The sequence below is a fragment of the Cicer arietinum genome, chromosome 5, assembly GCF_000331145.2.
Source record: "Cicer arietinum cultivar CDC Frontier isolate Library 1 chromosome 5, Cicar.CDCFrontier_v2.0, whole genome shotgun sequence".
Lineage (NCBI taxonomy): Eukaryota > Viridiplantae > Streptophyta > Magnoliopsida > Fabales > Fabaceae > Cicer > Cicer arietinum.
Genome location: NC_021164.2, coordinates 78,713,028 through 78,728,260, shown reverse-complemented (window position 1 = coordinate 78,728,260; position 15,233 = coordinate 78,713,028). Strand labels below are relative to the sequence as shown.

Sequence of the window (15,233 nt, the reverse complement as noted above, 5' to 3'; positions counted from 1 at the left end):
TTTGATTGATGTGTAATGGTAAAAATAAGTTGAGCTACGTTAGATTTTGCAAGGGTTTAAAGTTAGATTTTGCGAGACAGTCTACTTTTAAAAATGTTAGGTTTAAGTTTCAACTACTCCAATAGTTAAATCTAATGGTAAAAGAACATGCATTATGCATTGGATCGGGATGTTACAAATTCAAACTCCACTACTGCCATTGGAGGAGACAAATGTGACATTCCTTTCTAATAATATTTAAAATTTATTAAAATTTGATGTAGGTTAGAAAAGGTTAGCAAAATTATGATTAAGCACAAACTAATAATTATAATAGTAATAAAAGGTTTGTGGTCTTCCATTTTCGACTAGGAATATCTTGGGAACAAAATATATTTCCCTCCTTTAACAATCAAGCAAAAATAAGTTTATCTCCTCTATCTTCATTTTTTTGGGGTGAAATTCCTTTCATTCAAAGCACAACCTCAATGTGATATCAAATAATATTTTAATATTAAAATTGCAAATGTTTATATTTATATTTTTTTATGCTCACGGTATTATTTTGAATAAAACATTTTAAAACAAAACCTCTATAGGTAGCTTTACTATTTTTTTTTTTATTAAAGAAAAAAAGTGGGTAGTACCAGCAATATTGAATGGTGGGGGTGGGGCTGGAGAATGTGGCATGGCAATGTCATGTACTTATGCTTTGTCCTTACGTAGTCCAATTGTTCAAAGTCTATCTATCCTATATTATATGCTTTTTAAGAAAACAACCAAGTAACCAAGTCTATCCTCTATATCGTCCCTATATTTGCTACCCATTTCTCTTGGCCACTGATCATTGGAACCTCCTTCTCATATCACTAACATTAAAGATTAATTCACAAACACAATAATGATTAATAAATTCACAAACATTTCAATTCTTACTAAGTTATTACTATATATTACGATATATTTTAATTCACAAACACATAAATATTCTATTATATCATATCAAATAGATTAGTATGTGTTTGGTTTTATTTTTGAATAAAGAAAAATTAATTTTAAAAATATAAAATTAATTTAGACACGTTTAAATGTGATTGAAGATAATTGATTTTACTTTAAAAATTGATTCTAATATACTTAAAGTTTTTTTTACAAGAAAATAAACTTAGAAGTTATAAATTTAAGTTTTTGTTTCTACAATTGATTTGTAATTACCTTCAATTTACTATTCGACTAAATTTATACAAATGCGTCAAAAATAAATCATTTTTAACTTATGTTAAACTATAATCAATTTTACGAATTCATTCAAAACACCGGCTAAGTAGCTTGATTCATTTATTCATAAATATCTATGAATTTATCTTGCAGTATTCTAGCCACTGGAAGATGAATTAGCGATTGACTTCAAGCAGCTAAATTCTGATCATGTGATTTAAGACAAACTTGTCGTGCATGCACTTGCTTACTAAGTGAAGAGGTAGGAGGAATAAGATTTTCATAAGAATAATATTATAATAGTCTCTTAGATGGAATATGAATTATCTTTTCCATGTAAGGTGCATAAAAAAAAGTAAGGAACAGAAAGTTAGTCAAAATTTAATTTTCAAATAAAATTCTGAACCAATATTGGGTTAGATTATTAGATGCTCAAATAAACTTTGAACGTGGCATGAAAGCATATAGAAAAAATGAGAAAAAGGAAGAGTGATAAAAGAATCCAATCCAAAGAAAAGGGACAGAGCCTCTCAAACGGCTCAATTGAGAATTTGGATACAAAGTCAGCGGTCAGTTTCATCTACAAGCGAGATTCCAATATTGGTGTTTCTCATTATTTTAAGAGGTTCTTTTAGATTTTCAAGTTGGTCTCTTGCTGTGTTTGGTGACAAATGAGTGGGAGACAAAGGTGATTTTGATATGTTTTTGGTGATTTTAATTCTAATTGAATTTTTTTTTCTAAGAATTAATTTTAACTTAAAAGTAGTATTTGTAACTTTGAACGTAATTTTTTAATTTAAATTTATTGTTCAACTCACTTTTATATAAATATATTAAAATATATCGAAACTTAAATAATTTTACATTTATCACCGCATAAATTATACACACTTTTTAAAAGATAAACATCAAATGCACTTTGAAGCTGCCAAACTTTTCCTTAACCAGATTGTCATAAGAGCTTGCAATCACATTCACCTTAAGAACAACGATAAGAGGAGGATGTCAAATGACTTATCTCATATTTGAAGAGGTATATAATGACCGTTGAGATGTTGCACGAAGGAGTTGAGGTTAGAGGGGATAAATTTTGTTATGAAACAATTATTTCAAATTATATCATTGAGTACAATATCATTCCTAGCCCGTCAAATGACCCAATGTATTGTGATGAAGAGAATTCCTTGGAAAAAACATTGGATTTAACCCAAGTCCTACTCAATGTCATGTTGAAGAAAGGATTATCAGAGCAATGAAATTTATCCTAAACTACACTCGCATGTGAATAGTTCCTAAGGAGATGCTTTCCTCCAAATGAGATACAGTTAAATATGAGCAGTGAGCTACATATAAAGATAATCTAGTTTTTTGCTGTTACAATTAGAAAAAATATAAAAGTTTTGTATATGATTATTTAAAAAGAACTCAATTATTTAACTGATAAGGAACAATATAATTATACCGTTAAAAAAAAAAAAGGAACAATATGGTTATGAATAATATTCAGTAAATCTTTATATAAATAGTAAAATTAGAAAAAAATGCTACTAAAAGAATTAGAATTTCTTTATATGAATGATAAAATTACAAGAAAACTTTATATTATTTTTACTTATATTAGTGTGTAGATGAACACTAATGTAACTGTCTATCTATCATTTTTGTTTATTAAAAACAAATAGAAATTATAAAATTTTACAAGGCATAAATATTTTTTAAAATGGTTATTTATTTAAATAAAAAAGTATGAAAGTATAAATAAAATAATTTAAATAAAAAATATCACACAAATTTTTTATACCCACTATACACTAACTCTAAAAATATAGATATGATTTTAGAGTTATAATGTACATTGAAATTGCCGCGTTTAAATTGAGTTGATCAAGAAAAGTTTTATTTTTGTTTGTCGATGATAATGATAATAATAATAATAATAATAATAAACAATTAGTTTATTTATTTAAGCTTTTTTCAAAGTAATTTTATATTTTTAAAAATATTTTTATGAAAATTTATTTAAAAATAATATAAATTAATTTTTCAACTAACAACTTTTAACTCAATTTTTTAATTTTTTATAAAATATTTTAATAAAAAATAAAATATTACAAAAACTCTTTTTAAAAAAATCTCAAACAAAAGAGTTTAATATCTCTCAAAAATGATTTGAATAAAAAATAAAAAAGAATCTTAATAACCCAATTAGGAAAGAGAGAATCTTTTCAGAAAAAATCTCTGAAGAAGGAATATTGAAGAAATGGGCCCACCTTAGATAACAAAACCTAGAATAATTAGCAAGTAGAGTCTATTGTTCGTTATTATATATTGCGCGCTTCAAACCCTCTTTCTCTGTTTCTGTTTCTACTAAACAACAATGGCTGCACCAAACCTCTCTTCTTCCCTCTCCCTCTCCCTCTCCAACCCCAAACTCTTCTCTTCTTCTTCCTTTTCCACTTTCAAACCATCAACAATCTCTCACCCTACTTTTTTCCACCACAAAACTCTCTCCTTCTCAACCCTTAAAACCAACCACAAAACACTTTCCTCATGCAACAACAACAACAACAACAACACATTCCCATTCACAAACACCACTTCTGATCAAAACGATGATGACGAAAAGCCTCGCGAAGAATGCGGCGTTGTTGGTATATACGGCGATCCAGAAGCTTCTCGTCTCTGTTATCTCGCTCTCCACGCTCTTCAACACCGTGGTCAAGAAGGTGCAGGTATCGTAACCGTTAACAATAATAACGTCCTTCAAACGGTAACCGGCGTTGGTCTTGTTTCCGAAGTTTTTAACGATACTAAACTCCGTCAATTACCGGGAACTTTATCAATCGGTCATGTTCGTTACTCAACCGCAGGCCAATCTATGCTTAAAAACGTTCAACCTTTTGTTGCCGGTTACCGGTTCGGTTCTGTTGGTGTTGCTCATAATGGCAATTTCGTCAATTACCGTAAATTAAGAACAGAACTTGAAGAAAAAGGTTCAATTTTTAACACTACTTCTGATACTGAAGTTCTTCTTCATCTTATTGCAACTTCAAAGCATAGACCTTTTATTTTGAGAATTGTTGATGCTTGTGAAAAGGTTCAAGGTGCTTATTCAATTGTGTTTGTTACTGAAGATAAACTTGTTGCTGTTCGAGATCCTTTCGGTTTTCGACCTTTGGTTATGGGAAGAAGAAGTAATGGTGCTATTGTTTTTGCATCAGAAACATGTGCACTTGATTTAATTGAAGCTAAATATGAAAGAGAAGTTTTTCCTGGTGAAGTTATTGTTGTGGATAAGAATGGTGTTCAATCACTTTGTCTTATGTCTCATCCACAACCAAAACAATGTATTTTTGAACATATTTACTTTTCACTTCCAAATTCTGTTGTTTTTGGAAAATCAGTTTATGAATCTAGAAGATTGTTTGGTGAAATATTGGCTACTGAGAGTCCTGTTGATTGTGATGTTGTTATAGCTGTTCCTGATTCTGGTGTTGTTGCTGCACTTGGTTATGCTGCAAAAGCCGGTGTCCCTTTTCAACAAGGGTTGATTAGGTCACACTATGTTGGTAGAACTTTCATTGAGCCATCACAGAAGATAAGAGATTTTGGTGTGAAGTTGAAGCTTTCGCCGGTTCGCGCTGTTCTTGAAGGAAAAAGGGTTGTTGTTGTTGATGATTCAATTGTGAGGGGAACAACTTCATCAAAAATTGTGAGGTTGATTAAAGAAGCTGGTGCTAAAGAAGTTCATATGAGAATTGCATGTCCACCAATTATTGGGTCTTGTTATTATGGTGTGGATACACCTAGCTCTGAGGAGTTGATATCTAATAGGATGAGTGTGGATGAGATAAAGGAGTTTATTGGATGTGATTCACTTGCTTTTCTTCCTATTGATAAATTGAAGAATTTGTTGGGTGATGATTCTCCTAATTTCTGTTATGCTTGCTTTTCTGGGGTGTATCCTGTTGAACCTACTGAACTTAAGGCCAAGAAGGTTGGTGTTGAACTTTTGGAAGATGGAATAAATGGGTTGGTTCAAGGAAAGCCAAATGAGAAAGAGGTGAAGATTGGTGGAATCTGACAATTCCTTTTATTTGAGATTTTGCAGTATATAAGCTCAGCATTATACAAGGTAAAGTGGACACTGGGAAGATAAATGTCTAAAAGATACTATCATCTAACTACAATATTTTATTTCATCTAATTCAGAAATTTGGATTCTGGAGTTCTTGCTAATGCTTAATACCTACTTGTTGGTCGTATCTTAGGATCTGATATTTGGAATTTTCTTATTTTATAATTTAGGTCAATTCAATCATATTAGATTATAAAAACTAGTGAGGTTTACTTTTTAGTTTTTTATTAGGAACTTCAGGTTTTGCCTTATTATTTTTTATTTTGAATTACAACTATGTATATCAGCTCTTATAACGTAGACAGGAAATTAATTTATGTTTTATTATTGGCAAAAGTCAATTGAACTATCATCAATGTCACTATTTATATTGTGTTTAGGATGTGAATGCCTTATTATTGTGATAACTGCTTTTTTAGTAATTTAACAAGGAAAATGCTATGGGTTACGAAATATGCACACGACCGATATACAATAGGAGTAGCATATCCACTTGATCTTATTTTTTGGGTACATATATCCCACTTGACTTTTTACGTAGCCTGGATAATGTATTCCGACACAAATTGCATATCCACTTGTTTTTAGTTATTCCGCCAATTTTTGTATATGATTTTCCTTGTATAGTAGAATAACTCATTTAACAAACTACATGATTTTCCTCGTACCAATTTTTATACATGATTTTCATAGTACCAAATAGCACCACTCAGTTTAGCAAATTACATAATTACTCTCGTACCGATTTAGCACAATTTATTTAACAAACTTCTTGTATATTAAAAATAACACTACAATTCGAGACTTACTCAAATTCACTTGCAAATGTGATAAGTTTTATTGAAGGACCAATACAAAATAGGTTATATATAAAATATTTTTAATTAATCTCATATATCTTATCGTGTAGGTTTATAAAAATCTTCATTACCACTTAACCACCTTACAACTTGAAATATTTAATGAAATATTTGTTATATATACCATATATTATAGATAAATATTATTGTAGAATACCTATTTTTACCGTAGAATAAATATTTTTTATGGGCATAGCCTCTCCCACTTCTAAGAAAATCCACCCCTGGCCAAACTAACTAACAGATTGGTTTTTATTGAAAATAATAGCAGTTTTCGTATTTCAATTACAAACGCACAAAGTAATTCATTAAAAGACCCTTGATCCCATTCATGTGCAATATCCATATATTGTAAATGGAATGACACATTTTGAACAACTTTCTTTAAAAGACAGATGAACTTAGTAATCGCCCCCACTTTTTATAAATACTTTTTAGTAGATAGTGAATTAAATGTATGGATATTTTTAAGTATCATTTATACATAAATCTTTTGTATTTAACTCTTTATCTTCCAAAATAAATTAGTAACATTAACAAGTATATTTAAAAAATAATAATAAATTCATTTAGTAATTTAAAAGGACACTTAAATTAAATGACATTATTTTTCTAATAGTGTATATTATTAAGAATGGAGAGAGTACTTGGTCAAAATAAGAAAAGAATGTGTATTATAGTCTTCCATATATGATGTTGACTTAAAGCATATAAAAAATCTCATTTGTAATAAGGTGCTTGGTATTACAATAGATTACACGTTAGTTCACCGCAACGTATTGAAGTTCATACACGCTTGCACTTGCCAAATTCTCCCCAACCCACAATCTCCTCAGGACAATCAAATTTCCATTTCCATTAAAACAGATAAAACATTAAAACATAACTCAAGTGCTATAAATAAATACTACAGCAATTGGAAAATTCAAATTGACCCGAGCATGCAAAAGTTGGCGTGACTCAAAATGATTATTGCTTACATATCAAATGTCAATGATTGTTTATTTAATAAATGTTTTGTTTCAAAGTAGAGGAGTGAATGATTGAAAAGTAAAGGTCAACTATGAAATGTTGTCTCCTCAACATTTTCAAACCAATCGGGAAGGCATACAAGACAACAAATAAACAGTTGAGAAGAAAATGATTCATGAGCATTTGATTTATTAACCATTTTCAGCTCTGTCGTAAGCATTTGATTTATGCTTTGGTGCAAAAGTAAAGCCATCTGGAACTTTGCCAAGTACCATCTCTGATAATCGTACCTGTGTATAATAAAAAGAAATGTGTGAATAAAAAAAATTACTAGTAGCCCTCCAAAACCCTCTGTTTAAACACGCTTCAGAAAACATGATGAAGCAAAATGGAATCGCATACCCAGTCAGCTGCAGAGTCTGAGGCCATCAATGTCTCAAGGTCATCTCGCCCATAGTACGATGGAGGACGCCAATTTATTCGTTGTGGAACCACATCCAAAAGACCAACAGGTATGTACCTACAAGTGTAGCTAAGCCACTCCAACAAGAACCGCCTTGTTGTCTCCACCCCTGAAACACAACATATAATATAGGAATTACAGAATAGAAAGGGTAGTGTCATGTTGTTCCTTCCATCACATTGGTTATAGAATACATATAAAGGGTTAAAGGTATACATTCCTGTGAGCAATCTCAACTCTCTTACAACATACTCCCTTTAATTATATGTTCCTGGTCAAATAACCCCTCCCCGAATACACTCGTCAATGACTCGTATCTATGCAAGAAAAAATACATGAACCAACGCTGTCTCATTTGAATAAGGATTTTTCATTCTTGGCATAAGAAAATTACAATTAACAACTGTATAGTGATATTTTGAGCTAAGTATTAGTAGCTATTTAAATTTTAATAATTTTATTAGGACAGTAAAGAAGACTTGAAATATGAATATAATAAAGCTACACCATCAGCACCAATAAAACACACCTTTTGTATCTGAACCCCAATGTTGAAGACCAAAATGCACAAAATCTTTGAGAATATTTAGTCGCTCGCCAGAACTAATGTCCCAATGTCTTTGTTCTTTAATCTCCGTAAATATCCAAGGCTGCACAAAAAAAATCCATATAAGACAACTAGCATATAAAACTCCATATAAACAATTAAAAAAAATCACTTGGTCATGCAATGTTCCCAATTAAGACAAATAGCATAAGATATAAACTTGATAACAAACTCCATATAATGAGATTGAACCAAGGAGGTACTAACTTTAATCAGTGCACCACGGGCAATCATGCATGTAGCAAGTTCAGGACATTGTGTTTTGTGGATGTTCCAGTCTACAAATGAAAAAACATCTCCGTTTCCAACTACTTGCAAATTATTAGGGGCTTTCTTGGTACACTGATATACGTAATCCCAGTCAGCAAGCTTGCTATAGCGTTGTTGGCGTGACCTACCGTGTATTGTCACCGCACTGGCTCCCCAGGAGCTAATGTCTGCTATAAGAGAGTCAATGCGATTCTTCCCTTCAAAATAAGCTGTCCGTACCTGGTGCAATGGATAAATGAGACATACACATCTTAAGAAAGCTTATTGAAGAAATTTAAAAGCATGATAAGATTTTTTTCTCAGGAAAAAGTAACAGGACTTGGTCGAGCATGAAGAGAATTCGGAGCAGCAGTATGGCAAAAAAATAGAATTTAGCACAAACTTTACTGTGTCTGATTGATGTGTTTAGCGTGAAAAATACCTTGATAGTTATCGGTATATCAACTGTGCCAGAAGCTACTTCAACAACACTTTTCATCCGCATTGGTTTGGTAAGAAGAGCTGATCCAGCACCCTTATTCACAACAATGTCAATAGGGCAACCCATATTTATATCAATGAAATCTACTGTACATTCCTTTTCTATTAGTTCAACTGTTCGAGCTACAGTATCTGGATATGACCCACAGATTTGTACACCAAACAAATCTTCAGATGAATGGCGTCTCAGCAATGCCCATTCTGAAGCTTGACCCTACAACAAAAGCAGAATTGTGACATTTGAAATGTAAAACAGATGGTTCAAATGTTGACAGAATATGCAAAAGAAAAAAATGGGGTTACAGTTGTGTAGAAGAAGACAAAGAGGATGGGAGAAGGAAAAAAACAAGATCCATTCTTGACAGATAAATCATCATTCCACAGCTTTGTTTCAAAAAAGTTTTTTACTAAATTATAGGTTTCTAAATTCAAGTTTCAATGTTCACAAGCAACCCTTCGATGTTACATTGACGAACTATGGAGGACACAAGTTGATTTTGGAGGAAAAAAGAGAGATAAAAAGCTATATGGGAACTGCCTGAAATTCACATCAAAATATATCAAAGTTTATTAGATAGTTACTATATTCATCATACTAAAGATTAAAGAGAAGCTAGCAGAAACTCCATATACATACCTGCAAAAGATTTGTGCACATTGCCATTTCACCACATGTTACATCAGCTCCTAATACTTTGCAAACTCTACGGAAAGGGAGATTTCCAACAGTGGTCAAGGGTGCAAGATACAACTTTTCCCTGAAATCAATAAGCTTCTTTTCACGTGAGTGCAATTTCAAGCTTAGATCAGTTTCTGGGGTTATAGCTTCAGTCCCTGCCTCTGGTTCAGATCTTATGCAGCTTCCATCAACATTTTGGTCAGTAACACTCACACCTGTGTCCAGCAATACAAAGCTAAATTCCACTAGAATTGAATATAAAGGAATATTAAACAAGTAATGATATTAACCACAAACTATAATTATATATTAAACAAGTAATGACCTTCATTTTCTATCTTCTCACCATCACCACTTTCAGCAGTTTTTCTTCTCTTCTGGGGACAGAGTACATCAGATTCAAGTTCTCCATTATTATCATCATCTTTTATAACTTCTTCAGAGCATTCTAACTTAGAACCTGATTCAGGGGGAACCCCACAAGAGCCATCGTCATCAGACTGATGGCATTTATCATCGTCATCTTTGTTTTCCAAGTCAGATGTAACTGCACAAGAGCCATTGTCCTCAGACTGATCGCATTTGTCACCACCATCTTTGTTTTCCATGTCATTCACTTTTGACTTCGACTGTCCCTGCAACATTTTCTTTTTGAAAAAAAAAACGAAGAATAATTTATTAAAATGGAATGAGGAAATTAAAACTAGGCGATGTAGAACCTACACACACTTCCAATTGAAGACATGAAAATGACACTAAAACGACAAATTTTATTCCATTTAATCACTTTTATTTTCTTAAATTACTATTCATGGCTAAATGTCAATGACAATGTCGTGCCCAATGTATGTGTTTGTGCTTCATAGAGACTGAATAATAAAAGGAAGTTACATATACATCAAGGTCAGATTTACAGAAAACATAACTAAGAAATTTTGTGCGAAGATCATAAAGGAACACAAACAAAGACATTTGGAACCTAATACTTTAGTAGAGTAAATATTTCCTCTGAAATGAAATATAAGCAAAAAAAAAGTATTTGAAAAGTAAGCATGTCTTGTCTAAATTCCAGATACAACAACTTTTCACATATCTCACCGCTTATAATTCATTCAGGATGGAGTAATTAATTAGGAAGAAAAGCTAGGAGCATGTTGATGATAATTTACAAGCGTATTGTTGACGTCCTTCTTGTGTACTACCAACTAAGTAACAAAATTTAAAGAAAAACAAATTTTTATGGCATTTAGTAAGGAAAATGAGAGACGGGAATAAAGGACATACAAAGAGGCCAAGAGATTTGAGCTTGGCATCAGCTTTGGGAAATGTCATGTTGTTTTTCCACAAAAGTTTCTGAACATCTTTGCTAAAACCATTAACCTCAGACCTTATCTTCAATCCATTAGAAGAAGGTATAGACACAGTACTCTCTTCATGCGTATTTAAAAATCTACACGATAATCCATAAGGACATGGCCCTTCAGATTTCAAGAAAGGACACTCCCCCTCCAAATCAGCCAATTTCTGCACTCATTCAAACAAAAAACAAAAAAGCTTCTCAATAATTAGGGTTTAAAAAACAATTGAGTACAGTGATATACAAAATATGAAATAAGAAACTGATATACCTGTGCCTTGAATGCTTCAATATCATGGCTGAAACGGCACTTGTCTTTATAACGACACGAATTAACATCACCAGATTTGGAAATTTCTGGACACAAGTTTCGTGTTGATTTTTGATCCTGCAGTTTACAGAGTGAAACGTCGTACCGTATGTTGAGATAGATTGCATGCTATATAATGGAAATGCAAAGTGATTGAAGTACCTGACGACGTTCGCGTTTGAGTTGTCGTTTAGACTTCTTCTCCTTTGCGAGAACAGGGGGTTTGTCGTTTGGGATGGGAATGTCGTCGTTTTGAGAGGAAGTTCGAACGGGAGGAGGGCGAAGGAAGTCCTTTTTAACGGGAGCTATGCACCTGGCGATAAGTTGTTCTGTGGTTTGATGAATAACTAACGTACTTCCCTGTCGGGAATCGTTATCGCCGCCGTCCATGTCCAGTCGCAGTTGTTAAGGTTGTCGTTTTTTTTCCTGATATAATGCGATTATCAGTAAGTTTACATACTTCGGCGTTGGCCTATGCCCACGGAAGAAATGGACGCACAACGAGTAGGGTTTTAATCAACTTTTGTTTTTATGTTTTTTATTTTATTTATGATAGTAGTGACATAATAATATAAAAAATTGTTTAATTACATTTTTTTAAGGAAAATTTGCACTATTTAATTTAAATATAAGTAAATAATTAATTTAGTTCTCGGAACTGTAACTATCGCTCATTTTTATAAGTTTGAAGTATAATAAAAGCATTCTTAATGTTTGAGGAATTTTCATCAAAATTGTGTATTTATTAAATTATTTTGTTAAAGGATTTACGAAGTGTTATGTTAATCGCTTAGAATAAGGACATGCAACATTATTTTGCGTGGAATAATTTGAGAGTTCGTGGATTATTTAAAAGAATATTTTGTCAAAATGTACTATTTGCGTTCTCTCTTATTCATTCCATCTCTCTTATTCATTCGGCGTATATAATATTTTTCCTATTGTTTTTCTTTTTTTTTCTTTCTATTCTATGTTTTTCCATTTTCTCTTTTATTTTGTCTCTTAATAAAATTTTATATCATCAGTAAATAAAAATTAATATCTTATTAAAATATAATATCACGTATCTTAATGCTATATTAAATATTTTAGATTTAAATAAAAAATGTATTATATATTTTTTACTCTAAAACAATATAAAACTAGGTAATGATATTTCTGAAAAAATGTTGGGTGCATTTAATAACTGCCCAATAACAAAAAATTATATTTCAAAACAATGGGCCTTGGCCCATATAATTTCCAGTGTATAGTTTGTTGACGACATGCATGAACCAAAGCTCGAGTAGCAAAAACGAGAAGAGAGAAGAGAAGTGTTTATGGCGAGTAGTGTGAGTGTGATGCAGCGGTGCACCGTAGCTGCGAGGTCTTTTATAAGAGCCGCGTCGACGGAGACGCCGTGTGCTTCAGCCGGCGTTGCAACCCCGATATTGTGCGGTCGTGGTGATAAAAAGACAAAGAAAGGGAAGAGATTCAAAGGATCTTTCGGAAAATCTCGTCCGAAGAGAGATCAAATGATCGAACGCATCAAAGACAAAGTAGAAGTTCCCAGGTCTACTCCTTGGCCTCTTCCTTTCAAGCTCATTTGATTCAATTTAACTCTATTTGCGTTCTTATGCGGCCAAATGTACTATTCCAATTTTTTAGGGTTTTGTGTCGTTGTTCGTGAACGATGTATGTACTTTCACTACCATTTTCTATTTGAATATTATTTTTATTTTTATTTTTTTGCTTCACATTAACTATTCTGAATGTTGATTATTAATTGCCATTACATGGTGTGCTTTCTTTGAGTTTTTCACTTATTAGAATAAGCAATTATCATCAGAATTCGCCTTTCCTCGGATTAATTAAGTAGATTTGAGAAAACAAGTCATGATGGTTTAAGGTAGATTGATAAGTGACTTGGTTGGGACAGTAAATTTATTTTGTTTGTGGAGGAATGTTGTCAATTGCAGTTTGCGGAAAATAAGGATTTCTTCAAATTCCACTATAGCTTTTATTTGACAATATTTGTACTAAACAGCGCATCTGTACAATAGTAACTTGTTCAAACTCTGTTGCATTGTATTACTGCTATAGCCATTATTTAACACACTTGTGAACTACAACTAGTCTTTCAAATTTCAATTCATATCTTTGGATAGTGACATTTGCTGTTATTTATTGCATAAATGCTCTAAATTTGTGAAATCATTAAGGAGGTGTCTAAAAGCTTAAGGGCTTACTTGTGGTGCCTGGAGGTTGGGAATAAGAACTATGAAGAAGCACAACTTAGAGCATAGCTTCACAAGATTGTTGTGCAACATTCTTATTTTGTCATTTAGGAGTCAAAATCAAGACCCTACATAGGATCATTAAGCAGAATGTAAACTGGAAATCAGTGAAATTGTTTATAGCATCTTATAAAACTAACATATACATACACATACATACATATACATATAGATTAATAATTTCACTCTCACATACATACACATACATGTAAAATAGCATAAGTAATATAAAAAAAACTCTGCATTGCAGCTAATACTTTGTTAAACTAATTCAAAATCCATAAGGGCATATCCAACTTGTAAATCACAAATTTAAGAGCGTTGCCAGCAGAACCAGCATCACTTGAAAACGTTTTGAGAATACTACTAACAGAACAATAGAGAGTGAAGTAAAAGACCAAAACAGCTAGAAGCTGAGCACCAAACACCAGGCCAAAACCCAGCGATTCAGTTGCTCCTAACCAGACACTGTCAGTGCATAGCTTTGAATACTGGCTGTGCAGCATATTTGCTATACAGATTTGCCTTAGAAGTTGCTGAAAGATATAGGACACATGATTGATGGAAATAGTTATTACCACTCACAAAATACAGATTGTTTGGGATGTTTGTTGCATTACTTGTTGAGAGACTATAATGCATAACTACTTCTCTTGGTTATGGAGGAAATTTTGATAAAAGAAGTGGACGCAGCTTTTATTAAATCAATGCTAAGCTAAGTGCAGCTATGCTGTTTAGTCCAGTGTTTATAGATATTGCTCTATAATTTTTAAAGTTCATTTATAATAATATTTTGAAATAAATTATATTCCCCTGGTATTTTGTGATTATTGTATAAATCTTCCCTTTATTCTGAAAGTATAAAGTGATAAATTCCCTTTTTATTCTTAAATAAAAGTTGTGTTGCTTACTCCAAATGCTGTCACACATGCACACAACTTATTTGTTAACTAAGCCATTTGCTCATGGATGTTTGGTGGTAAAATGTCATTCACACAATTTGTCCAGATTTCAGAAAGAAAAAAACGAGGAAAACACATTAATTTTGTGTTGTTGAATTCAAGGTTCAATTTGGTGCTCAACCATTTGAGTCTTTAATTTAGCTTATACCAAATATGAGTTTTTTCTCCCGTTTTTAAACACATTAGATTGATTGAATCAGATTTGGTTGGATGAGACATTTAGCCTTAAAATATCAATGAATTAACTCACTTGATAAGTGTTTTAGGCTTAATAGCATCTCTTTCACACACACACTGTCACACATAAGTGACACACTTATTGTAAAAAAACAGCATGCATAGAACTTTAGAAGGCATATCAATCGAGAGAGCCTTCAAAGAACTGTAGAAAGCATATCAATCGAGAGAGCCTTCGTTATGTATAATTGAGAGAAGTTGAATCATGTCCATTAAAGCTAATCATGAATGGTTGAGATTAAGGGAAAATCTGTGTAGGTGTTGGATTTCATCATAGAGGGGGAGGTCTAGCAACGGTTGCTTGCTACGGCAGGCAGGCATGATAACTCAGCATTGGTAATTTATTTGAAAGGTTGTCGTTTAAGAACTGGAACCGTCAAAAAGATTACCATCATGCCATGTACTTTCTAGTTCTTGGGAAAGAG

General features: G+C 32.3%; 3 protein-coding genes across 4 annotated transcripts; 2 read left to right on the top strand and 1 right to left on the bottom strand.

The window, feature by feature from the left end:
* The first annotated feature begins 3,513 nt into the window (after positions 1-3,513).
* On the top strand, positions 3,514-5,714 carry LOC101506531 (amidophosphoribosyltransferase, chloroplastic-like). Its single transcript, XM_004500704.4, has one exon. The coding sequence runs from the start codon at positions 3,575-3,577 to the stop codon at positions 5,279-5,281; it is 1,707 nt and encodes a 568-aa protein (XP_004500761.1). The 5' UTR covers positions 3,514-3,574; the 3' UTR covers positions 5,282-5,714.
* A 1,437-nt stretch (positions 5,715-7,151) lies between these two features.
* Positions 7,152-11,848, bottom strand: LOC101506864 (tRNA-dihydrouridine(47) synthase [NAD(P)(+)]-like). Of its 2 annotated transcripts, none has more exons than XM_027335040.2 (10): positions 11,496-11,848; positions 11,295-11,411; positions 10,951-11,190; positions 10,013-10,313; positions 9,625-9,881; positions 8,929-9,201; positions 8,445-8,726; positions 8,160-8,280; positions 7,570-7,739; positions 7,152-7,457 (listed from the first exon to the last, which is right to left on the bottom strand). In XM_027335040.2, exons 1-10 carry the CDS (start codon positions 11,721-11,723, stop codon positions 7,359-7,361), a joined length of 2,088 nt encoding a protein of 695 aa, XP_027190841.1. In that variant the 5' UTR covers positions 11,724-11,848; the 3' UTR covers positions 7,152-7,358. The 2 variants fall into 2 exon arrangements, with proteins under 2 accessions (XP_027190841.1, XP_004500762.1); XM_004500705.4 differs by having other exon boundaries at positions 9,992-10,313; positions 11,496-11,847.
* A 748-nt stretch (positions 11,849-12,596) lies between these two features.
* LOC101507195 (small ribosomal subunit protein bTHXm) lies at positions 12,597-13,056 on the top strand. Its single transcript, XM_004500706.4, has one exon. It carries the CDS (start codon positions 12,653-12,655, stop codon positions 12,920-12,922), a length of 270 nt encoding a protein of 89 aa, XP_004500763.1. The 5' UTR covers positions 12,597-12,652; the 3' UTR covers positions 12,923-13,056.
* The last annotated feature ends 2,177 nt before the right edge of the window (positions 13,057-15,233 follow it).